The following is a 24771-nucleotide window of genomic DNA, read 5'->3' on the forward strand; positions in this document are numbered from 1 at the left end:
TCGCTCACTCTCTTCCCCCCCGGTCGCTCGCTCACTCTCTTCCCCCCCGGTCGCTCGCTCACTCTCTTCCCCCCCGGTCGCTCGCTCACTCTCTTCCCCCCCGGTCGCTCGCTCACTCTCTTCCCCCCCGGTCGCTCGCTCACTCTCTTCCCCCCGGTCGCTCGCTCACTCTCTTCCCCCCGGTTCGCTCGCTCACTCTCTTCCCCCCGGTCGCTCGCTCACTCTCTTCCCCCCCGGTCGCTCGGCTCACTCTCTTCCCCCCCGGTCGCTCGCTCACTCTCTTCCCCCCCGGTCGCTCGCTCACTCTCTTCCCCCCCGGTCGCTCGCTCACTCTCTTCCCCCCCGGTCGCTCGCTCACTCTCTTCCCCCCCGGTCGCTCGCTCACTCTCTTCCCCCCCGGTCGCTCGCTCACTCTCTTCCCCCCCGGTCGCTTCGCTCACTCTCTTCCCCCCCGGTCGCTCGCTCACTCTCTTCCCCCCCGGTCGCTCGCTCACTCTCTTCCCCCCCGGTCGCTCGCTCACTCTCTTCCCCCCGGTCGCTCGCTCACTCTCTTCCCCCCCGGTCGCTCGCTCACTCTCTTCCCCCCCGGTCGCTCGCTCACTCTCTTCCCCCCCGGTCGCTCGCTCACTCTCTTCCCCCCCGGTCGCTCGCTCACTCTCTTCCCCCCCCGGTCGCTCGCTCACTCTCTTCCCCCCCGGTCGCTCGCTCACTCTCTTCCCCCCCGGTCGCTCGCTCACTCTCTTCCCCCCCGGTCGCTCGCTCACTCTCATCCCCCCCGGTCGCTCGCTCACATCTCATCCCCCCGGTCGCTCGCTCACTCTCTTCCCCCCCGGTCGCTCGCTCACTCTCTTCCCCCCCGGTCGCTCGCTCACTCTCTTCCCCCCCGGTCGCTCGCTCACTCTCTTCCCCCCCGGTCGCTCGCTCACTCTCTTCCCCCCCGGTCGCTCGCTCACTCTCTTCCCCCCCGGTCGCTCGCTCACTCTCTTCCCCCCGGTCGCTCGCTCACTCTCTTCCCCCCCGGTCGCTCGCTCACTCTCTTCCCCCCCGGTCGCTCGCTCACTCTCTTCCCCCCCGGTCGCTCGCTCACTCTCTTCCCCCCCGGTCGCTCGCTCACTCTCTTCCCCCCCGGTCGCTCGCTCACTTCTCTTCCCCCCCCGGTCGCTCGCTCACTCTCTTCCCCCCCGGTCGCTCGCTCACTCTCTTCCCCCCCGGTCGCTCGCTCACTCTCTTCCCCCCCGGTCGCTCGCTCACTCTCTTCCCCCCCGGTCGCTCGCTCACTCTCTTCCCCCCCCCCCCCCCGGTCGCGCTCTCGATTTCTCTCTCCCCCCCGCCGGTCGCGCTCTTGATTTCTCCCCCCCCGCCCCCGGTCTCTCTGTCTTTCTCCTTCCCACACAGACAGACAGACAAACTCATTTATTTATATTTATATATACTAGCTGGAGTGCCCGGCAGTGCCGAGGCTTTTTCGAGGGCATGTTGTTGTTGGAAGAGAGAGAGAGCGACTGGGGGGGAAGAGAGAGAGCGACTGGGGGGGGAAGAGAGAGAGCGACTGGGGGGAAGAGAGAGAGCGACTGGGGGAAGAGAGAGAGCGACTGGGGGGAAGAGAGAGAGCGACTGGGGGGAAGAGAGAGAGCGACTGGGGGGAAGAGAGAGAGCGACTGGGGGGAAGAGAGAGAGCGACTGGGGGGAAGAGAGAGAGCGACTGGGGGGAAGAGAGAGAGCGACTGGGGGGGAAGAGAGAGAGCGACTGGGGGGGAAGAGAGAGAGCGACTGGGGGGAAGAGAGAGAGCGACGGGGGGGAAGAGAGAGAGCGACTGGGGGGGAAGGGAGAGAGCGACTGGGGGGGAAGGGAGAGAGCGACTGGGGGGGAAGGGAGAGAGCGACTGGGGGGGAAGGGAGAGAGCGACTGGGGGGGAAGGGAGAGAGCGACTGGGGGGAAGGGAGAGAGCGACTGGGGGGAAGGGAGAGAGCGACTGGGGGGCAGGGAGGGAGCGACTGGGGGGCAGGGAGGGAGCGACTGGGGGGCAGGGAGTGGGGAGAGGGGAGGAGGGGTGGGGAGAGGGAGGGAGGAAGAAACCGGGCAGCCCGGACTAAAGATGGCGCTGTTCGGGCCCACATTGAAGTTCCGCCATGATCAAAGATGGCGTCACGAGGAAATTGTCGTGCCGCCAGGATCAAATATGACGCTGTGGTGTCGCTGCATTGAACTGCTGCCAGGATGAAAGATGGCCGGGGCCCAGTTGCCGGGGTAACCCTCCTCCCCTCCCGATCTCCAGAGCCGGTTGCCGGGTTAACCCTTGAGAGGGGGGGGGGGGGGGGCGGATAGGAGGCGGGGGCAGAAAGAAAAAAAAGCTGTCTGCCAGCCTTCAGGGTGGGTGCGGCCAGCCTTGAAGGTGCGTGAAGAAGCCGGCGGCCATTTTCTCATGTCGGTTGGAAGCACGGGGAAAAAAAAGTTCTTAATTAAAAACGGCAAAATTTCTTTACTTTAAAAAAAAAAGTAGCTGCAAGGTACAAAATCGGAAATCTTCTAACTTTATATGTTCTTTCCTTAAAAACTTTCGCCTTTTGAAAACCGAAAGTTTTTTAAGGAAAGGAGATATAAAGTTAGAAGATATAAAAACTGATTATTTATTCTCTATCTCTTCACTTAGGTTGCAATAGTTGCTGCAGTCACTCCAGTGCTCACGAAGACTAAAGTAATTTTATTTATTCTGTCTTATTAAGCATCAGGCCCCGCCCACACACGCCATAGGATTGGTCAACCATCACGTGACGGGGGAGACCGAAGCCGGGGGGGTGAGGGGTGGGAGAAGCTTGCCACAAAACAATTGCCTAGGGTCCAGCATGGCTGGCAACAGACGCCCAGGCTTAGAGGCCTACCTGCAAAAATGGGGAAAGGTAGGAAAATTAATGAGATTAGATAAAAGATTTAGAAAGTAATTAACTTTTTTTTTTAAACAATTTCTGAACGTAATTAACTTTTTTTTAAAAGAATTTCTGTTTTAAAAGGAACTTTTTTTAAAGACGCAGAAAGCGGGAAAAAGAAATGAAAAGTTTGGAATCAAGATGGCGGCGACTCACCTCGGTTCAGAACGATAAGGCCCGCCCACACAGGCACCGATTGGTGGACCGTCAGGTCACCGAAGCATAGGATTGGTCAATCGTCCCGTCACTCGACCGTGGGAGGGCCCGGCCGCACGCGCCAGGAACCCGCCGTATGATTGGTCGACCTCAACGTCACTCGATGCTAATGAACGGATAATGAGCGGAATGTCATAAGAACTAGGAGCAGGAGTAGGCCAATCGGCCCCTCGAGCCTGCTCTGCCATTCAATAAGATCATGGCTGATCTGATCCTAACCGCCAATCCACTATCCCAGAACCATCTCCTGAATCTAACAGAATTAGACACACGAAATAGGAGCCAGGATCAGGCTACACGGCCCCTGGGCCCGCTCCGCTACCCACAGGGCCATGACCGATCCGAACCTAGACTCATGTCCAAATTCCTGCCCGCTCCCCGTAACCTTTAATTCCCTTTACTTCTAGGAAACTGTCTATTCCTGTTTTAAATTTATGTAATGATGTAGCTTCTACAGCTTTTTGGGGCAGCATATTCCATGGACCTACCACCCTCTGGGTGAAGTAGTTCCTCCTCATCTCAGTTTTGAAAGAGCAGCCCCTTATTCTAAGACTATGCCCCCTAGTTCTAGTTTCACCCATCATCGGGAACATCCTCCCCGCATCCACCCGATCCAACCCCTTCACAATCTTATATGTTTCAATAAGATCGCCTCTCATTCTTCTGAACTCCAATGAGTAGAGTCCCAATCTACTCAACCTCTCCTCATATGTCCATCCCCTCATCCCCGGGATTAACCGAGTGAACCTTCTTTGTACTGACTCGAGAGCAAGTATGTCCTTTCTTAAGTATGGACACCAAAACTGTACACAGTATTCCAGGTGCGGTCTCACCAATACCTTGTACAACTGAAGCAGTACCTCCCTATTTTTATATTCTATCCCCCTAGCAATGAAAGCCAACATTCCATTGGCCTTCTTAATCACTTGCTGCACCTGCATACTAACCTTTTGAGTTTCGTGCACCAGGACCCCCAGATCCTTTTGTACTTCAGTACTTTCCAGTTTCTTGCCATTAAGATAATAACTTGCTCTACGATTTTTCCTGCCAAAGTGCATAACCTCACACTTTCCAGTATTGTATTCCATCTGCCAAATCTCTGCCCACTTACTTAGCCTGTCGATGTCCCCTTGCAGGTTTTTTATGTCCTCACTCACTACTTTCCCTCCCATCTTAGTATCATCTGCAAACTTTGATATGTTACACTCGGTCCCCTCCTCCAAATCGTTAATATAGATTGTAAAGAGTTGGGGACCCAGCACTGACCCCTGCGGAACACCACTAGTTACTGATTGCCAGTCTGAGAATGAACCATTTATCCCAACTCTCTGCCTTCTGTTAGATAGCCAATCCTCTATCCATGCCAGAATATTACCCCCAATCCTGTGATTTTTTATCTTAAGCAATAATCTTTTGTGTGGCACCTTGTCAAATGCCTTTTGGAAGTCTAAATACACTACGTCCACTGGTTCCCCTTTATCCACCCTATACGTTACTTCCTCAAAGAACTCCAGCAAATTTGTCAAACATGACTTCCCCTTCATAAAACCATGCTGACTTTGTCCTATTAAATTATGATTATCCAAATGTCCTGTTACTGTCTCCTTAATAATGGACTCCAAAATTTTACCTACCACAGATGTTCGGCTAACCGGTCTATAGTTTCCAGCCTTCTGTCTACTGCCCTTTTTAAATAAGGGTGTTACATTAGCAGTTTTCCAGTCTGCCGGGACCTTTGCCGAGTCCAGGGAGTTTTGGAAAATTATTACCAATGCATCCACAATCCCTACCGCCACTTCCCTCAAGACCCTAGGATGTAAGCCATCAGGTCCAGGTGATTTATCCGCCTTGAGTCCCATTATTTTACCGAGTACCACTTCCTTAGTGATTTTGATCGTGTTTAGCTCCTCCCCCCCCCTTTAGCCCCCTGTTTGTCCAGTGTTGGGATATTCTTCGTGTCTTCTACTGTAAAGACTGATGTAAAATATTCATTCAGTGTTTTTGCCATCTCCATATTTCCCACCATTAATTTCCCGGTCTCATCCTCTAAGGGACCAACATTTACTTTAGCCACCCTTTTTCTTTTTATATAACTATAAAAACTCTTACTATCTGTTTTTATATTTTTTGCTAATTTACTTTCATAATCTATCTTCCCTTTCTTAATCAATCTTTTTGTTATTTTTTGCTGTCTTTTAAAGTTTTCCCAATCCTCTATCCTCCCACTAGATTTGGCTACCTTATATGCCCTTGTTTTTAGTCGAATACTATCCTTAATTTCTTTACTTAGCCACGGATGGCTGTCTTTTCTTTTACACCCTTTTCTTCTCAGTGGAATATATATTTTTTGGAAGTTGTAAAATAATTCCTTAAATGTACACCACTGATCATGTATCGTCTTACCCTTTAATCTATTTTCCCAATCCACTCTACTCAATTCCGCTCTCATACCTTCATAGTCTCCTTTATTCAAGCTTAGCACGCTTGTTTGAGATCCAACCTTCTCACCCTCTAATTGAATATGGAATTCAACCATGTTATGGTCACTCATTCCAAGGGGATCCTTTACTAGGACATTTTTAATTAATCCCATCTCGTTACACAGGACCAGATCTAAGGTTGCTTGCCCCCTGGTCGGTTCAGTTACATACTGCTCAAGAAACCCATCCCTAATACACTCAATGAACTCATCCTCAAGGCAGCCCTGCCCAATTTGATTTGTCCAATTAATATGATAGTTAAAATCCCCCATAATTATAGATGTTCCCTTATTACAAGCCTCAACTATTTCCTGATTGATACTCCGTCCAACAGAGTTGCCACTGTTCGGCGGCCTATAGACTACGCCCACTAGTGTTTTTTTCCCCTTATTATTCCTTACCTCCACCCAATCTGTTTCATTATCCAGATCTTTTGACCCAATATCATTTCTCTGTATTACAGTGATTCCTTCCTTTATTAACATAGCCACCCCACCTCCCCTTCCTTCCTGCCTGTCCTTCCTGATCGTTAAATAACCTGGTATGTTTAATTCCCAGGCATTGTCACCCTGCAGCCATGTTTCTGTAATGGCCACAAGATCATACCCATATGTAGTTATTTGTGCCATTAACTCGTCTATTTTGTTATGAATGCTACGTGCATTCAGATAGAGAACTTTCAAAGATGTTTTGTGACACTTAGTTCCTGCTTTTGCCCTTTTTATTACTTTACCTTTTACTCCATACCTTCTGCCCCTTCCTGACACGCTCTGGTTTTTCATTTCCCCACTGCTACCTAAGTCTATGACCTTCTCTGTTGTCATTTGTATTATTTGCTCTCTAGGAACCTCCCCCCCACTAGTTAGTTTAAAGCCCTCTCTACAGCCCTAGTTATATGATCCGCCAGGACTCTAGTCCCAGCACTGGCCAAGTGAAGCCCGTCCCGACGGAACAGCTCCCTCCTGCCCCAGTACTGGTGCCAGTGTCCCAGGAAGCAAAACCCATTACTCCCACACCAGTGTTTGAGCCACGCATTTAACTCTCTAATTTTATTTGTCCTAGCCAAATTCGCTCGTGGCTCAGGTAATAATCCAGAGATTATTACCCTTGTGGTTCTGCTTTTTAATTTGGCCCCTAACTGCTCAAACTCCCTCAGCAGAACCTCCTTCCTTGTCCTATCTATGTCATTGGTACCAACATGGACCACGACAACTGGATCCTCCCCCTCCCACTCCAAGTTTCTCTCCAGCCCAGAGATGTCCTTAACCCTGGCACCGGGTAGGCAACACAGCCTTCGGGACTCTCGCTCTTGGCTGCAAAGAACTCTATCTATCCCCCTAACGATACTATTCCCCTACCACTACAACATTTCTTTTAACTCCCCCCACTTGAATGGCCCCCTGCTCCACGGTGCTGTGGCCAGGTTGCTAATCCTCCCTGCAGTCCCTGCTCCTGTCCCCACAGGGAGTAAGAGCCTCGAACCTGTTGGACAAGTGCAGGGGCTGCGGCTCCTCCAACGCTACCTCCTGGATCCCCGTACCTGCCTCACTTCTAGTCACACCATCCTGACCCTGGCCACGGACTACATCTGCATTAATTAATCTAATTGGTGTGACTACCTCGTGATACACAGAGTCCAGGTAACTCTCCCCCTCCCTGATGTGTCTCAGTATTTGGAGCTCGGACTCCAGCTCTTCAACACGGAGCCGGAATTCCTCGTGCAGCCAACACTTACTGCAAATGTGATCACCGTGAGCATCAATGGTGTTCACCAGCTCCCACATATTGCAGCAGCAACACATCGCCTGATCTCCCATTCTATGTAATTAATTAAATTTATTAATATTATTCTTAAATATCCTCTGCCCCGATTCTAGATGGTGAATATCACACCTTAGAAACTATAAACCAAAGAGATTTAAGCTTAAAAGGGAGAAATACTCACCAGCCAATCACTTACCCGCTTTCTGGTGACGTCACACTTGGATTACTTTTTACCTCTCTCCTTCCCTCCGAGTTCAGAGACTGGTACACCTTACCTGGTCTCTGGGGACTTTTATACCCCGCTCTGCAGCTCAGGATTCTCGCCGACGCTGTGAGGCCTTACCTGGTCTCTGGGGACTTTTATACCCCGCTCTGCCGCTCAGGATTCCCGCCGACGCTGTGAGGCCTTACCTGGTCTCTGGGGACTTTTATACCCCGCTCTGCCGCTCAGGATTCCCGCCGACGCTGTGAGGCCTTACCTGGTCTCTGGGGACTTTTATACCCCGCTCTGCCGTTCAGGTTTCCCGCCGACGCTGTTGAACGTTTTTTGGATACCGCGGGTGCAATTTTTGTCTGGCCGAAACGTAAATACGCTTAGGACGGTTCTGGAATCGTCAGCTTTCTTTCGACGTAACGCACGTGTAGGTACGCTCTATAACTTTCGAGTTAATTCAAGACAGACAGAAAGACAGACAGAAGTATCCTTTTATATATATATATATAGATACTATCTAACTTCTTCGATGTTTGACCTGAGCATAGAAAATGAAAATTGTATCTCTCGAATTCAGAGGTAGCTGCCAATGAAACATGTAATTTAAGAGATGCAGAAGATGGGAACAAATTATTTCGAACACTTGGTATGAATTGGGATATCCCCACATCTAAGAACAGCAGTAGTTTATTGAGGTCTGAACCGCAGATACTTCACTCTGTGTTTATTTTACTGATGTGTATCAGCCAGATTGGGTCATTCCTTTCATTGCACCTTGTTTTAAGTTCCAAGATACCATGTTGAAATGACAGCACAAACAAAAAAATGCTACAGATAAGCACTTGTTTTGTCAGAGACTTCTCATTCTACTCCAAAAACCCTAACCTGCTTTTTATTTTTTCAGATGCTGTTGAACTTCCACTGTATTTCTAGAATTTTTTGTTTTTACTTAAAATATTGCATATCGATCTAAATTTGAGGTTGAATTGTTTTCCTCTTTATTAAAAAAAAAATGTATTTTGCATAAAGAAAATGTGTGCTTGTTTTCCACAGGGTAGTCAGAGGCCTCTTTTTGAGCTGCAATGGATTAAATCAGATGACTGAACTCATTTATCTAGACTCTGTTAGATCCTATGCACTGAAGGTTTTTGAAACCTTAATCCTTTGCCTTGGAGGTCAACAGGTAGATGCAAGAATGCAAGGTGAAGAGACTAATGCAGAGGACTCTGCTTTGGATCCTAGTGACATTCCAAGTAGCCAACCTACTGCACTGCATAAAAGTGAGATGCAGCAAAGTTTAAGTAAGTTTTACGCTGTTCTGAAAGAATCATACCCCAAGAGGAAGAAAGCTAAAAACACCGACATCCAGTTAAATGTAATAAACTTGTTTCTTTGTGTTGCATTCCTGTGCGTCAGTCAAGAGCCTGAATCTGATCGTGACTCTGCCAATGATTCTGAAGACACCTCAGGCTACGATAGCACAGCCAGTGAGCCTCTGGGCAACATGCTTCCTCACTTGTCACCAGACAGTGTTGTTTTGCCTTCAAAAGAGCAGATCAGACAAGCAGCAGACGTGTGGTCTGTGTGTCGTTGGATCTACTTGAAAAACATAGTGTTCCAGAAACAGTTCCATAAACTTGGTGGCCTGGAGGTTTGTCGTAGACTGATGACAATCATCATTCAGATGATCTCCAGCACAAGGAAAGATAACATAAAAGAAAACAAAGTCAATACGTTTACACAGGGTGAAAATCGAAAGGAATTGGAAATTGGCTCGCATTCAGCCTCCAGTCTGGTGGCCAAAAACGATTTATCAGATGTCAGCAGTAGTGAGGAGTCTATTATACGAGAGTCTGAAATTGTTCAAAAAGCAGCAGTATTTGGAGACCAATTGGATGAACAGAGTGTCGTTGAAGTTGATGAGACGCCAAAAGATTGGGATGTTGTGGAACAGAAACCAAGTACAACAGAGGAGGAATGGGCGCACCAGAGCATCAGGCTGTTGGAAGCTTTATTAGCCATCTGTCTGCACACTTCTGTTTCTTCTGGGAAAACAGATTTGGAGGCTTCTCCGCAGGTATATTTTTCAATGATTTTTTTTGGATCCTGGCAGCATGATAGGGTGCCAACATGCAACCCAATGTGCTGGAGTGTGGGTCCACAATCCCGATCTCCCAGTCTCAGCCACCTCGCTGTAGCGATTATGCGAATGGAATCATTCCTGGGTCACAGTTGCATTCCTTTCAGCAGCATGTGGAATTTGCAGAGACCTGGGCGATGGTCACCTGTTACCTTCTTGGTTGTATGTGATGTGTAATGAAGAAAGTAATTTTATTCCCCTTCATCCCTCCTGCAGGGCCCAGAAGCTAAGCGATTGAAAGTTCAAGGTTACCAGGGTTGCACTTCTCTACATTGTATTCTCATGGCCCTGTATATAATTGAGCTTAAACGCAACCCAGTATTGAGTTGAGGAATCAATATAATTTGATTGTTAGCATTTCAGGTTGTGTAACCAGAATATGCATGTAACTGAAAGACTTGAATTTAAATCCATCCAAAGCTGCTTTTATGCTGCTTATGTTTTAGCTTTGATTCCAGGAGATTGGTGTCTGAGCGTCCACTCCTAGTGCTAACACTAAATCCTATTCCCTTATCCTGGCAGCAGATTTGTAGACCCAGTTTTTTGTGAATTGTCTCTTTGTCCCTATGCTCTCAAACTTCTCTGCCTTCTCTACTTGTCTTCAAAAGTCTCTTGCTCAAAACCTATTTCTTGGCCATACTTTCTGTTATCTATCCTAACTCTTCTACTGCTCAGCTTCTTTTTCTCCTTGGTGAAGCACCTTGGGACATTTACTACATTAAAACTTTACAAGAATACAAGTTTTAGTTGTGATAGCCCATAATTTTACTGGAATGTCAGGAAACAATATTTAGGGAAAGGACATATTTAAGGAGTAAGGTAACAAAATTGATGAACAACAAAAGTAGAATAATCAAATTGTACAGCACAGAAGGAGGCTATTTGGCCCATCACACTTGCACCAACTCTGGAAAAAGTTACCACTTGGTCCCATTCCTCTGCCTTTTCCTCATGGCATTCTTAAAAAAATTCAAAGCTTTATCCATTTCCCTCTTAAAAGCTAGTATGGATTCTGCTTCCAACACTGTTTCTGGTAGGGCATTCTTCACAAAAAAATCTGCAAACCTCTCCCTTTGTTCTTGGTGATTATCTGAATTTTATGCCCTCTGGTTATCAACTCACCAACCAGTTACAAATGATCAGTTCCAAAGGATAAAAGCAGAGACTGAAAGTCTTGACCAATGAGGAATAAGAAAACAGTCATTGACCAACTGAGTGACCAATCACAGCACACTCAAAATTCTGTTACTTGCCTGTATTGCCCTCTTGGTTAGAGGATGCACTGTCCAGCTCATGGATGTTGTTAATGCAACTGCTCGATGGGGTTTCCAGTTGCAGCAACAACTTGCATTTTTATAGTACCTTTAATATAGTAAAATGCCCCAAGGCACCTTGCAGGAGCGTTATCAAACAAAATTTGACAGCGAGCCACATGAGTTATTGGGACAGGTGACCAACAGCTTGGTCAAAGAGGTTGGTTGTAAGGAGCATCTTAAAGGAGGTGGAGAGGTTTAGGGAGGAAATTCCAGAGCTTAGGGAGCAGCATTTGAATGCTGCAAGAAGTAATTAGAATGTTATTTATGAAATTTAAATTTTCCGTTTCTTAAATTCCAGAACCTTTCTGTGGATGAAATATTGACTGAAATGCGAGACCTACTTGTTTGTTCTGGTATTGTTGATTCTGATCTGGCCAAGCCTCTCTTCGATTCCTTACAATGTGTGTCTCTGGGAGGAAGTTCTGTGAATGACTATTCTGCTGAACAGGAGAGAAAAAAGGTGATACCCTAAGTTACGGTTACATTAAATATTTATTGCAGGTTTGCTTTCTTGAAGTGAATTAACTTTTTGTTCTTTGTGCACACTGTTAAAATGTTATTACAATGCTGCTTCACCGTAAACAAAAATCTCTGCAGCAGCAAAGTATTTATTTTCATGAGCTCATTTTGTAATTTAATTAAATTTGATTTTCTTCAGCTTGCTTGCTCTTTCAGCAAGAAAAGGGCAGGGGACCTCCTCTTAGGCTTCTGCCGCTGCAGCTCTGAACTGGTAGTTAAGAGGTGCTACAGAACTGTATGAATGTGAGAAGTCACACAACAACAGGTTATAGTCCAACAGCTTTATTTGAAATCACAAGCTTTCGGAGCGCTGCTCCTTCATCAGGTGAAGTGAAGCGATGCATATAGGCACAGCATATATAGTCAGAGAACACTGCCAGATGATTGCAGGTAATCTTTGTCTAACTGCCCTTTATCCCATCTCGGCAGAGAGATAATCACAGCAATCAAAGGTGTGGATGGTGTCCAAACAGGTCAGTCAGGAAAACATTACATCAAAGAACAATGAGGTGGGGTCACCAGGGGTCAAATGTTGCAGATGCTGGGGTCTGTATGAAAAACCAAAAAACAAAAACAAAAATTTTTTTTTTGCTGGAAATCACAGCAGGTCCGGCCGCATCTGTGTAGAGAGAACAAGCCAACGACGACTCGAGTCTGGATGACTACGTCAGGTGGGGTTACATGTAGCGTGACATGAACCCAAGATCCCGGTTGAGGCCGTCCTCATGAGTACGGAACTTGGCTATCAGTTTCTGCTCGACGATTTTGCGTTGTCGTGTGTCTCGAAGGCCGCCTTGGAGAATGCTTACCCAAAGATTGGAGGCTGAATGTCCTTGACTGCTGAAGTGTTCCCTGACTGGGAGGGAACACTCCTGCCTGGTGATTGTTGTGCGGTGTCCGTTCATCCGTTGTCGCAGTGTCTGCATGGTCTCGCCGATGTACCATGCTCCGGGGCATCCTTTCCTGCAACGTATGAGGTAGACAACGTTGGTCAAGTCACATGAGTATGTACCATGTACCTGGTGGCAGACACAGAGGAATTCATCAGGAGAATGAGGCTCCGGGAATTCTTCCACAAATCCCAAGGTGTCAGCAGCGAACCCAATGAGACAATCAATGATCCGGAACAGCAGACAGAGGGATCCGCAGTGCAGCAACCGAAGAAGAAAGTGTCAAATTGGACCCCTCTGGAGGGTCGCTGCCCTAAGCTTGACATGTATGCTCAAGCTGTCAGGATTCATCAGCCGCACTCAAGACAGTCCAGAATGTCACCCGAGCACAACGCAACGCCATCCACGCTCTCAAGACCAACCACAACATCGTCATCAAACCAGCAGACAAAGGAGGAGCCATCGTCCTACAGAACAGAGTGGACTATTGCAAAGAAGCATACCGACAACTGGACAACCAGGAACACTACAGACAGTTACCCGCAGATCCGACCAAAGAACACACCCGCCAACTCAACAGACTGATCAAGACCTTCGATCCAGACCTTCAAAGCATCCTACGCGCTCTCATCCCACGTACTCCCCGTGTGGGAGACTTCTACTGCCTCCCAAAGATACACAAAGCCAACACACCCGGACGTCCTATCGTATCAGGCAACGGAACCCTGTGTGAGAACCTCTCTGGATACGTCGAGGGCATCCTGAAACCCATCGTACAGGGAGCCCCCAGCTTCTGTCGTGACACTACAGACTTCTTACAGAAACTCAGCATCCACGGACCAGTTGAACCAGGAACACTCCTCGCCACGATGGACGTTTCGGCACTCTACACCAGTATCCCCCACGATGACGGCATCGCTGCGACAGCCTCAGTACTAAACACCAACAACAGCTAACCTCCAGACGCTATCCTACAACTCATCCGCTTCATCCTTGACCACAATGTCTTTACCTTCGACAACCAGTTCTTTACCCAAACACACTGAACAGCCATGGGGACCAAATTCGCACCCCAATACGCCAACATCTTCATGAACAAGTTCGAGCAAGACTTCTTCGCTGCACAGGACCTCCAATCAACGCTATACACCAGATACTTCGACGACATTTTTTTCCTATGGACCCACGGCGAAGAATCACTGAAAAGACTACACGATAACATCAACAAGTTCCATCCCACCATCAAACTCACCATGGACTACTCCTCAGAATCGGTTTCATTCTTGGACACGCGAATCTCCATCAAAGACGGACACCTCAGCACTTCACTCTACCGCAAGCCCACGGACAACCTCACGATGCTCCACTTCTCCAGCTTCCACCCTAACCACGTTAAAGAAGCCATCCCCTATGGACAAGCCCTGCGAATACACAGGATCTGCTCAGACAAGGAGGAACGCGATGGACACCTACAGACGCTGAAAGACACCCTCGTAAGAACTGGATATGACGCTCGACTCGTCGATCGACAGTTCCGACGGGCCACAGTGAAAAATCGCATAGACCTCTTCAGAAGACAAACACGGGACACAACCAACAGAGTACCCTTCGTCGTCCAGTACTTCCCCAGAGCGGAGAAACTACGCCATGTTCTTCGCGGCCTACAACATGTCATCGATGACGACGAACACCTCGGCTAAGGCCATCCCCGCGCCACCGCTACTCGCCTTCAAACAGCCGCCTAACCTCAAACAGACCATCGTTCGCAGCAAATTACCTAGCTTTCAGGAGAACAGCGACCACGACACCACACAACCCTGCCACGGCAACCTCTGCAAGACATGCCAGATCATCAACACAGATACCATCATCACACGTGAGGATACCACCCACCAGGTACATGGTACATACTCATGTGACTTGACCAACGTTGTCTACCTCATACGTTGCAGGAAAGGATGCCCCGGAGCATGGTACATCGGCGAGACCATGCAGACACTGCGACAACGGATGAACGGACACCGCACAACAATCGCCAGGCAGGAGTGTTCCCTCCCAGTTGGGGAACACTTCGGGTAAGCATTCTCCAAGGCGGCCTTCGAGACACACGACAACGCAAAATCGTCAAGCAGAAACGGATAGCCAAGTTCCGCACTCATGAGGACGGCCTCAACCGGGATCTTGGGTTCATGTCACACTACATGTAACCCTACCTGACGTAGGGTCACCCAGACTCGAGTCGTCGTTGGCTTGTTCTCTCTACACAGATGCGGCTGGACCTGCTGTGATATCCAGCAAAAAAAATCTTTTTTTTTTTTCATACAACATTTGACCCCTGGTGACCCCACCTCATTGTTCTTTGATGTAATGTTTTCTTGACTGACCTGTTTGGACACCATCCACACCTTTGATTGCTGTGATTATCTCTCTGCCGAGGTGGGATAAAGGGCAGTTAGAAAGATTACCTGTAATCATCTGGCAGTGTTCTCTGACTATATATGCTGTGCCTATATGCATCGCTTCACTTCACCTGATGAAGGAGCAGCGCTCCGAAAGCTTGTGATTTCAAATAAAGCTGTTGGACTATAACCTGGTGTTGTGTGACTTCTCACATTTGTCCAACACCGACATCTCCACAACAGAGCTGTATGGGTTGATTACCTAACTTGTATTCACCTTGTCTCGTCTGCACTTTGGTGTGCGGGTACACCAAAGACTCAAATTCGGCAGACATTTATCTATCTGTTAAATTGTCCCCAACAAGCTGAGGTTAAATAGTTTTTATATTTGAATGTAGGTTAGCTCAATTTTTTTCTGTTAAACAATGTTATCTTTCATAAGAAATGGTAGATTTAGTAACAGCAACAACTTGCATTTATATAGTATTAACAGAGAAAAACATCCCAAGGTGCTTCACAGAGGCGTAAATGGAACCCTAGCCGAAGGAGATGTTAGGAGGGGTAACCAAAACCTTAGTCGAGATAGATTTTAAGGAGAGTCTTAAAGGAGGAGAGGGAGGTGGAGATGGAGGGGTTTAGGGAGGGAATTCTAGAGCATGAGGCCTAGACAACTAACAACATGGCTGCCAATGGTGGGGCAAAATGAGGTGGATGCATGAGGCCAGAGTCGGAGGAATGGAGAGTTCAGGTGGAGAGATTGTAGGGCTGAAGGAGGTTATAGAGATGTGGAGTGGCAAGTTCATGAAGGGATTTAAACATGAGGATGAGAATTTTAAATTTGAGGTATTGGGGAAACAGAGAGCCAATACAGGTCATCGAGGACAGGAATGATGGGTGAGTGGGACTTACGGCAGTATTGAATATGAGCAGCAAAGTTTTGGATGAGCTGAAGTTTACAGAGGGTAGAGGAGGGGAAACCAACGAGGAGAGCACTGGAATAGTCGAGTCTGGGGTTGACAAAGGCATGGATGAGGGTTTCAGCAGCTGATGGGCTGAGGTAAAGGTGGAGGCTGGTGATATGGAGGTGGAAGTAAGTGGTCTTTGTGTTGCAGAGGCAATCGGATTTGTAGCTCCGCTCGGAGTTGAATAGGATGGCAAGATCGCAAACCATCTAATTCATGTTGAGACAATGCCCGGAGAAGGGCAGTAGAATCAGTGGCAAGGGTACAGAGTTTGTGGCGGGGGCCAAAGATGGTGGCTTCAGTATTCCCGTTGTTTAGCTGGAAGAACAGAGGAGAGGATTTGCAGGAGACTGGTGTGGTCAACTGTGTCAAAAGCTGCATAAAGGTTGAGGAGAATGAGAAAGGATCATATCCTTTGTGACTGTGGCCACAATACGTCATTTGCGACTTTGGTTAGGGACAATTCGGTGCGGTTAGTTGGGGGGGGGGGGGGTGGGAGAGGAGGCGGAAACCTGATTGGAGAGGTTCAAAAATGGAATTGGAGGGGAAATGGGCATGTATTTAGGAGACAGCAATACGTTTCAGGGCATTGCAGAGGAAAAGGAGGTTGGAGATGGGGCAGTAGTTTGCAAAGACAGGTTGTGTGTTTTGAAGAGTTGGTGAAGACGCTGGTTTTAAAAAGGGACAGTGACAGTACCTGAGCAGAAGGAAGCATTTACAGTGTCAGCTAGCATGGTGGCCAGGAGAGGAAATTGGGTGGTCAACATTTTATGGGAATGCTGCCAATGAGCAAGGGATGGAGCTCAAGCACAAGCTAAGCTCGGTGAGGGCATGATGAGAGAAACGAGAGAGAGATGTACGTTCAGAACTAGGACGGGAAACCTGGGACGAGGTTTGTTAGCGGCCTGAGAGTAGGTTGTTTACCTGCCCACTCCTTTGCAGTGTTGTGTGAGCTGAGAAAATATATAAGGGGGAAAGACAATTAAAAGAAACTGGGGGGGGTGGGGAAAGGGGTGAAATCTGGAAAAACAAATGTGAATAACAAACTAAACAAAAAATCTATTAATTATGCATGCACTCTCCCAGCTATTGCTTGAGAGTAACTGTAGTCGTGTTTGGTGAGCCTACAACATGTCAGTGTTTTCAGATTTTGTCTGCCAGAATGTCCTTCAAAAAAGTTATTGCTTCCCGTGTTGTCATGAGGTTGCTGCTAGGCAGTACCTGACGTGCTGTCCCATGCCGTGTAAAGTCCCAAGTATTGCGTTCTTGTGCCAGTTAGGTTTTCTCCATCCTTTCGCTACACCACTTGTCATCAATGACAACAGAACAACTTGCATTTATATGGCGCCTTTAACATAGTAAAATGTCCCAAGGTGCTTCACAGGAGTGTTATCAGACAAAAATTGACACAGTTTAGGACTAAGTCTCCAATCTTTAACAGGAGTATGTAGTATTAGACAGGCATTCTATTACACAGTCCAGATTTTTGTTTTTCATTTCCATTTTTCCCAGCAGTACCATATGTCAAACCTAAAAGTGTCATACTAGGCTGTCCTTTTCAGAACAAGCATACAGAAGAAAGAAAAGTTCGTGCTTTTTGTTCATATGCTAACACCAGACCCTGTGCTTCCATACAGAGAGCAAATAAAGTAGGGAAAAAACAAACCAGACCACTAGCCTACAAGGGGTTGAGGTAAATAATGACATTTTACACTCGGCACTGTCTGTGCCCCAAATTGGTTGTGGTCATATTATATGCTCTTCAGCACTGACCCATGCAATTTATGGCTTGAACCAAAAACAAACTAGATGCCTCCATATTTGAGTCAGCATGTCTGCACCAAGGTCTGCAATAGATTGCTGCCGTTCACAATTGTTGTATAAAATGCCTAGCCACCTGATACCCTGACTTGTCAGATTTGTCTCGGGCTTACAAAACACACCCGTAAGCAACAGTTGCACTTATTTTCCCAGTCTATATTAGGATAATAATTGAAGTTCTCCATTATTTGCTCCTTGGTGGCCTATAGTATACATCCAGCAGCATAATAGCTCCTCTATTGTTCCTTAATTCTAATCAAATAGATTCTGTCTTTGAACCATCAAGTTCATCACTTTCCAGAGCTGTAACAGTATCTTTCATCAATACTTTTACCTCCCCCCTCTTTTTTTTGTCCTTCCCTATCTCTCCTGAATACCTTGTAGCCAGGAATATTAAGTTCCCAACCCTTCCCTTCTTTGAGCCAGGTCTCTGTTATTGCCACTATATAATAATAATCCCATGTGGCTATTTGTGCCTGCAGCTCACCAATCTTATTTACCATGCTCCATGCAATTATGCACATGCACTCCAAACCTGCCTTAGTCTGCTTTGCATTTCTCCCCTGTCTAATCCCTCCTACAATTTATTCTAATGCGGTTTGTCTCTCCCAGTCCTCTATGCCCCTTGTTTCTCCTTTTTCATGTTGTATCCTGGTTTCCATCCCCCACAGCACAAGTTAACCTCCCTGTGAGGACATTGGTCCCAGCCCTGTTGAGGTACAACCCGTCCACCTTGAACAGATCCCTCCTGCCCCAGAACTGGTCCCAATGCCCCAGAACTCTGAAGCCCTCCCTCCTGCACCATGTCTCCAGTTAATCTGTCTTATCTTACTATTCCTGTTCCTTTAATCACTAGCATGTGGCACTGTAAGTAATCCAGAGATTACCACCTTTGAGGTCCTGCTCTTTAACTTCTTCCCTAGCTGCTGAAACCCTAGGACCTCAACCCTTTTCCTTCCTATGTCGTTAGATCCATCTGAGTGGAAGTAGGAGATCATGTGTGGAAGTCCCTATCCACAATGTTGTGATGGTATTTTATGTACCTCCTCAGCACAGGTTGCACCAGGCTAGGCTATATTTCTATAGTGTGTTGATGATTCATATCATTTTGGAAACGAGGGCGACCCTGCTCAAATATAATCTGTCTTTCCAGTGCAATCTCCTAATTATCCCTCATTGTAAGGAAAGTGAAAAATTAAATCGGTTTACATTAAGGCCACCAATTCAGTTTTGTACTGAATTTGCTCTAAATTAACTGAATCTTAACAAACATTGCCAAGTAATAATGCACACCTCAATTCAAAATGATATAGCCCTGATTTATAAACTGCCCACTTCGATTTTCACTGTTTGCTCCAACTATATACATCACTAACCCATGTTGTGCAGTTTGTTGCTCTGCGAACCTTGTATTACTTGGGGTACAAGATCAAGTGCAGCTTGGATCAATAGATGTAAATTGAGTTTGTCTGCTGTGTGAACTGTTACTTGTGTTCCTTAGCGATTAAATACAGCCTGAGTATTATAGCAAAATACTGCAGATGTTGGAAATCCGAAATAACAACAGAAAATGCTGGAAAAACTCTGAGTATTGTTTAGCTTGTGAATAAATTTCAGTGTCACATGCACACTGGGTTGTATCATTCTGCGGTTGTATTTCAGATTTGATTTTCCAAGTCTGTTTTTATATTGGCACTTTAGTATGTCAGCCTTGGCTCAGTTGTAGCACTCACACCTGAGTCAGAAGGTCATGGCTTCAAGTCCCCCTCCAGAGACTTGAGCACATAGTCTAGGCTGACAATTCAGTGCAGTACTGAGGGAGTGCTGCACTGTCGGAAGTGTCATCTTTCGGATGAGACATTAAAACCGAAGTCTTGTCTGCCCTCTCAGGTGGACGTAAAAGATCCCATGGCACTTTTCAAAGAAGAACAAGGGAGTTCTCCTAAATAACAACAGAAAATGCTGGAAAAACTCAGCAGGCCAGGCAACATCCGTGGAGAGAAATTAGAGTCGACGTTTCGGGTGAACCCTTTTTCAAAACTGGAAAGGAAATGAAATAGATCGAAGGCAGGGCTGCGATAGAACAAAAGCAGTAAAGAGACATTAAGAGGTATTCAAAACCAGACGAGATGGTAATAGGACAAGTGAGGACAAAAGACGGCCCAGATTAGGTGTGAAGTGTACTGGCAGAATGGGAGACAGCTGCCATATGGGAGAGAGAAAAAAAAAGGAAAGGGGAGGAGGGGAAACCCAAAACAAAGGGATGGAAAAAAAATATAAGTAAAAATGTAATAGGGGCCGAGGTTATGATCTGAAATTGTTGAACTCGATATTGAGTCCGGAAGGCTGCAAAGTGCCTAATCGGAAGGTGAGGTGCTGTTCCTCGAGTTTACGTTGAGCTTCCGTGGAACAATGCAAGAGGGTGAGGTCCGAGTGGGAATGGAGCGGTGAATTAAAATGACAGGCGACCGGAAGCTGGGGGTCACCCTTACGGACTGAACAGAGGTGTTCCGCAAAGCGGTCACCCAATCTGCGTTTGGTCTCCCCAATGTAGAGGAGACCCGCATCGTGAGCAGCGAATACAGTATACTAGATTGCAAGAAGTACAAGTAAATCGCTGTTTCACCTGGAAGGGGTGTTTGGGGTCCTGGACAGTGGGAAGGTGGGAGGTACAAGGGCAGGTGTTACATCTCCTGCGCTTGCACGGGAAGGTGCCAGGCAAAGGGGAAGGGCTGTTGGGGGTGATAGAGGAGTGGACTAGGGTGTCTCGGAGGGAGCGGTCCCTACGGAATGCTGAAAGGGGAGGGGGAAGATGCGCTTGGTGGTGGGATCACTTTGGTGGGATCACTTAGGACAAGGGGAACCCTATCGTGGTTCCGGGAGGTCCTCACCTTTCACCCCACCAGCCTCCACATTCAACGGATCATCCTCCGCCATTTCCGCTACCTCCAAAGTGATCCCACCACCAAACTCATCTTCCCCCTCCCCTCCCCTTTCAGCATTCCGTAGGGACCGCTCCCTCCAAGACACCCTAGTCCACTCCTCTATCACCCCCAACAGCCCTTCCCCTTCGCCTGGCACCTTCCCGTGCAAGTGCAGGAGATGTAACACCTGCCCTTGTACCTCCCCCCTTCCCACTGTCCAGGGCCCCAAACACCCCTTCCAGGTGAAACAGCGATTTACTTGTACTTCTTGCAATCTAGTATACTGTATTCGCTGCTCACGATGCGGTCTCCTCTACATTGGGGAGACCAAACGCAGATTGGGTGACCGCTTTGCGGAACACCTCCGTTCAGTCCGTAAGGGTGACCCCGAGCTTCTGGTCGCCTGTCATTTTAATTCACCGCTCCATTCCCACTCGGACCTCACCGTCCTCAGCCTCTTGCATTGTTCCACGGAAGCTCAACGTAAACTCGAGGAACAGCACCTCACCTTCCGATTAGGCACTTTGCAGCCTTCCGGACTCAATCTCGAGTTCAACAATTTCAGATCATAACCTTGGCCCCTATTACATTTTTACTTTTTTTTTTTCCACCCCTTTGTTCTGGGTTTCCCCTCCCCCCCCCCCCCCCCTTTTTTTTTCTCTCTCCCACATGGCAGCTGTCTCCCATTCTGCCAGTATACTTCACACCTAATCTGAGCCGTCTTTTGTCCTCACTTGTCCTATTACCATCTCGTCTGGTTTTGAATACCTCTTAATGTCTCTTTACTTCTTTTGTTCTATCGCAGCCCTGCCTTCGAACTATTTCATTTCCTTTCCAGTTTTGAAAAAGGGTTCACCCGAAATGTTGACTCTAATTTCTCTCCACGGATGTTGCCTGGCCTGCTGAGTTTTACCAGCATTTTCTGTTATTTCGGATTTCCAGCATCTGCAGTATTTTGCTATCGTAAGGGAGTTCTCCTCGTCTCCTGGTCAATATTTATCCCTCAACCAACATCACTAAAACAGATTATCTGGTCATTTATCTCATTGCTGTTTGTGGGACCTTGCTGTGTGCAAATTGGCTGTAGCATTTCCCTACATTACAACAGTGATGTCCTATTCCACTTGTATTTGAGCCATCTATCCCTCTCTTTGCCTCAGAGTATGTTTCTAAGGATTCTCTGGCTTCCTGGTTTATTTCTGGTTCTTTATTCTCCATTTACACTGCACCTGATCTCCCAGAGCACATTTATCTTTGTTATTTCATCTTGCTAATGCAGTGAGAATTGATGAATACTGTTAGGATGCTGGGATCCCAATTTTTGGATTCTTTTATTCTCACTGTAGGTAATACAGTAAAAAGTTGATTTGATTTTCTAATTGAAATGGCATATTCTAATTTTAAAATGGGATGGTTATCTAAAGGTTAACAATGTATAATGTTCTTTAAAACTTCCAATTATTCTACAGCAACAGAAAATGAATGGTGAGACAGCCCTACAGACGGGTGATCTTTCAGAGGAGACAGAAGAACCACAGTATTGTAACATCAGGCTTTTTGCAGAAGAGGAAGGGTATGAAGCGGATAGTGAAAGTAACCCAGAAGATAGTGCAGCCAACGAGGAAGGTAAATTTGTTGCCAGGTTCTATATATTTCACAACCCCCCCCCCCCGCCGGCCCCCCGGTCAGCTTTGCTCGAGTACAAGAGTCACAATGTCAATGAGTAACTAAAATATTAATTAAGAAAGGGAAGATAGATTATGAAAGTAAACTAGCAAAAAATATATAAACAGATAGCAAGAGTTTCTACAGCTATATAAAAAGAAAAAGGGTGGCTAAAGTGAACGTTGGTCCCTTAGAGGATGGGACCGGGAAACTAGTGGTGGGGAACATGGAGATGGCAAAGATGCTGAACAAATATTTTGTATCAGTCTTTACAGTAGAGGACACTAAAAATATCCCAACACTGGACAAACAGGGGGCAATGGGGGGGGGGGGGGGGAGGAGCTAAACACGATTAAAATCACTAAGGAGATGGTACTCAGTAAAATAATGCGACTTAAGGCGGATAAATCCCCCGGACCTGATGGCCTACATCCTAGGGTCTTGAGAGAAGTGGCGGTAGGGATTATGGATGCATTGGTGATTATTTTCCAGAACTCCCTGGACTCAGGAAAGGTCCCGGCAGATTGGAAAACTGCTAATGTAACACCCTTATTTAAGAAGGGAAGTAGACAAAAAGCTGGAAACTATAGACCAGTTAGCCTAACATCTGTGGTTGGCAAAATGTTGGAGTCCATTATTAAGGAAACAGTAACCGAGCATTTGGATAAACATAATTTAATAGGACAGAGTCAGCATGGTTTTATGAAGGGGAAGTCATGTTTGACAAATTTGCTCGAATTCTTTGAGGATGTAACATACAGGGTGGATAAAGTGGAACCAGTGGATGTAGTGTATTTGGACTTCCAAAAGGCATTTGACAAGGTTCCACACAAAAGATTACTGATCAAGATAAGAAATCACGGGATTTGGGGTAATATACTGGCATGGGTGGAAGATTGGCTATTTAACAGAAAACAAAGAGTTGGGATAAATGGTTCATTCTCGGGCTGGCAATCAGTAACTAGTGGTGTTCCGCAGGGGTCAGTGCTGGGACCCCAACTCTTTACAATCTATATTAACGATTTGGAGGAAGGGACCGAGTGCAACATATCCAAGTTTGCCGATGATACAAAGATGGGAGGGAAAGCACTGAGTGAGGAGGACATAAAAAACCTGCAAAAGGACATAGACAGGCTAAGTGAGTGGGCAGAGATTTGGCAGATGCAATATAATGTTGGAAAGTGTGAGGTTATGCACTTTGGCAGAAAAAATCAAAGAGCAAGTTATTATCTAAATGGAGAGGAACTGCAAAGTGCTACAGTACAAAGGGATCTGGGGGTCCTGGTGCATGAAACACAAAAAGTTAGTATGCAGGTGCAGCAGGTGATCAGGAAGGCCAATGGAATCTTGGCTTTTATTGCAAGGGGGATGGAGTATAAAAACAGGGAAGTCTTGCTGCAGTTATACAGGGTATTGGTGAGGCCACACCTGGGATACTGCGTGCAGTTTTGGTTTCCATATTTAAGAAAAGATATACTTGCTCTCGAGGTGGTTCAGAGAAGGTTCACTCAGTTGATTCCGGAGATGAGGGGGTTGACGTATGAGGAAAGGTTGAGTAGGTTGTGACTCTACTCATTGGCGTTCAGAAGAATGAGAGGCGATCTTATTGAAACATATAAGATTGTGAGGGGGCTTGATCGGGTGGATGCGGGGAGGATGTTTCCACTGATGGGTGAGACTAGAACTAGGGGGCATAATCTAAGAATAAGGGGCTGTGCTTTCAAAAGTGAGATGAGGAGAAACTTCTTCACTCAAAGGGTAGTAAATCTATGGAATTTGCTACCCCAGAGAGCTGCGGAAGCTGCAACATTAAATAAATTTAAAATGGAGATAGACAGTTTCCTAGCAGATAAGGGAATTAGGGGTTACGGGGAGAGGGCAGGGAAGTGGACGTGAGTCTAGATTCGGATCAGCCATGATCCTATTGAATGGCGGAGCAGGCCTGGGGGGCTGTATGGCCTACTCCTGCTCCTACTTCTTATGTTATTTAATAAGCTTCAAAGCTCTAGTCAGCTGGTTAAGTCTTTGGTTTTGACAATTGTTATAATGGAAATCTTCTGTAATGTGATTAAAATCTTACCATTATTTATCAAATTTAATGCATATTTTTCATGACATTGTTGAATTCTGGAGATTATGTGGGCTAATTTGCTTATTATTTAGATGAACTGATTAGTTTGGTTGTATAGGCAATAATGGGTATTTGGGAGTGGTTACAAGACCTATTGAAGGGCCAGGTGGTATAAATTATGAGAAAAGATTACAATAAAAATCTTAATCTGCCTTGTAGAACCAAAGGCGACATCAGGAAAACTTTTTTACGCAGCGAGTGGTTAGGATCTGGAATGCACTGCCTGAAAGGGTGGTGGAGGCAGACTCAATTGTGGCTTTCAAAAGGGAATTGGATAAGTACTTGAAGGAAAAAAATTTGCAGGGCTATGGAGAAAGGGCGGGGGAGTGGCACCAGTTGAAGTGCTCTTGCAGAGAGTCGGGATGGGCCGAATGGCCTCCTTCTGTGCTGTAACCATTCTATGAT

General features: G+C 46.7%; 1 protein-coding gene across 6 annotated transcripts in view; it reads left to right on the plus strand.

The window, feature by feature from the left end:
- The window catches only part of lyst (lysosomal trafficking regulator), a 429684-nt gene that overhangs the window by 190076 nt on the left and 214837 nt on the right, over positions 1–24771 (plus strand). For all 6 annotated transcript variants that reach the window (XM_085996691.1, XM_085996696.1, XM_085996697.1 and 3 more), the window contains 3 exons: positions 8653–9676; positions 11354–11515; positions 22040–22196. In XM_085996691.1, coding sequence (XP_085852817.1) covers positions 8653–9676; positions 11354–11515; positions 22040–22196 — 1343 coding nt within the window. The remainder of the gene's footprint in view (positions 1–8652; positions 9677–11353; positions 11516–22039; positions 22197–24771) is intronic.

Source organism: Somniosus microcephalus, chromosome 9 (genome assembly GCF_052327205.1).
Source record: "Somniosus microcephalus isolate GS21.2 chromosome 9, FLI_Smic_1.0, whole genome shotgun sequence".
In the NCBI taxonomy this organism is placed as follows: Eukaryota; Metazoa; Chordata; class Chondrichthyes; order Squaliformes; family Somniosidae; genus Somniosus; species Somniosus microcephalus.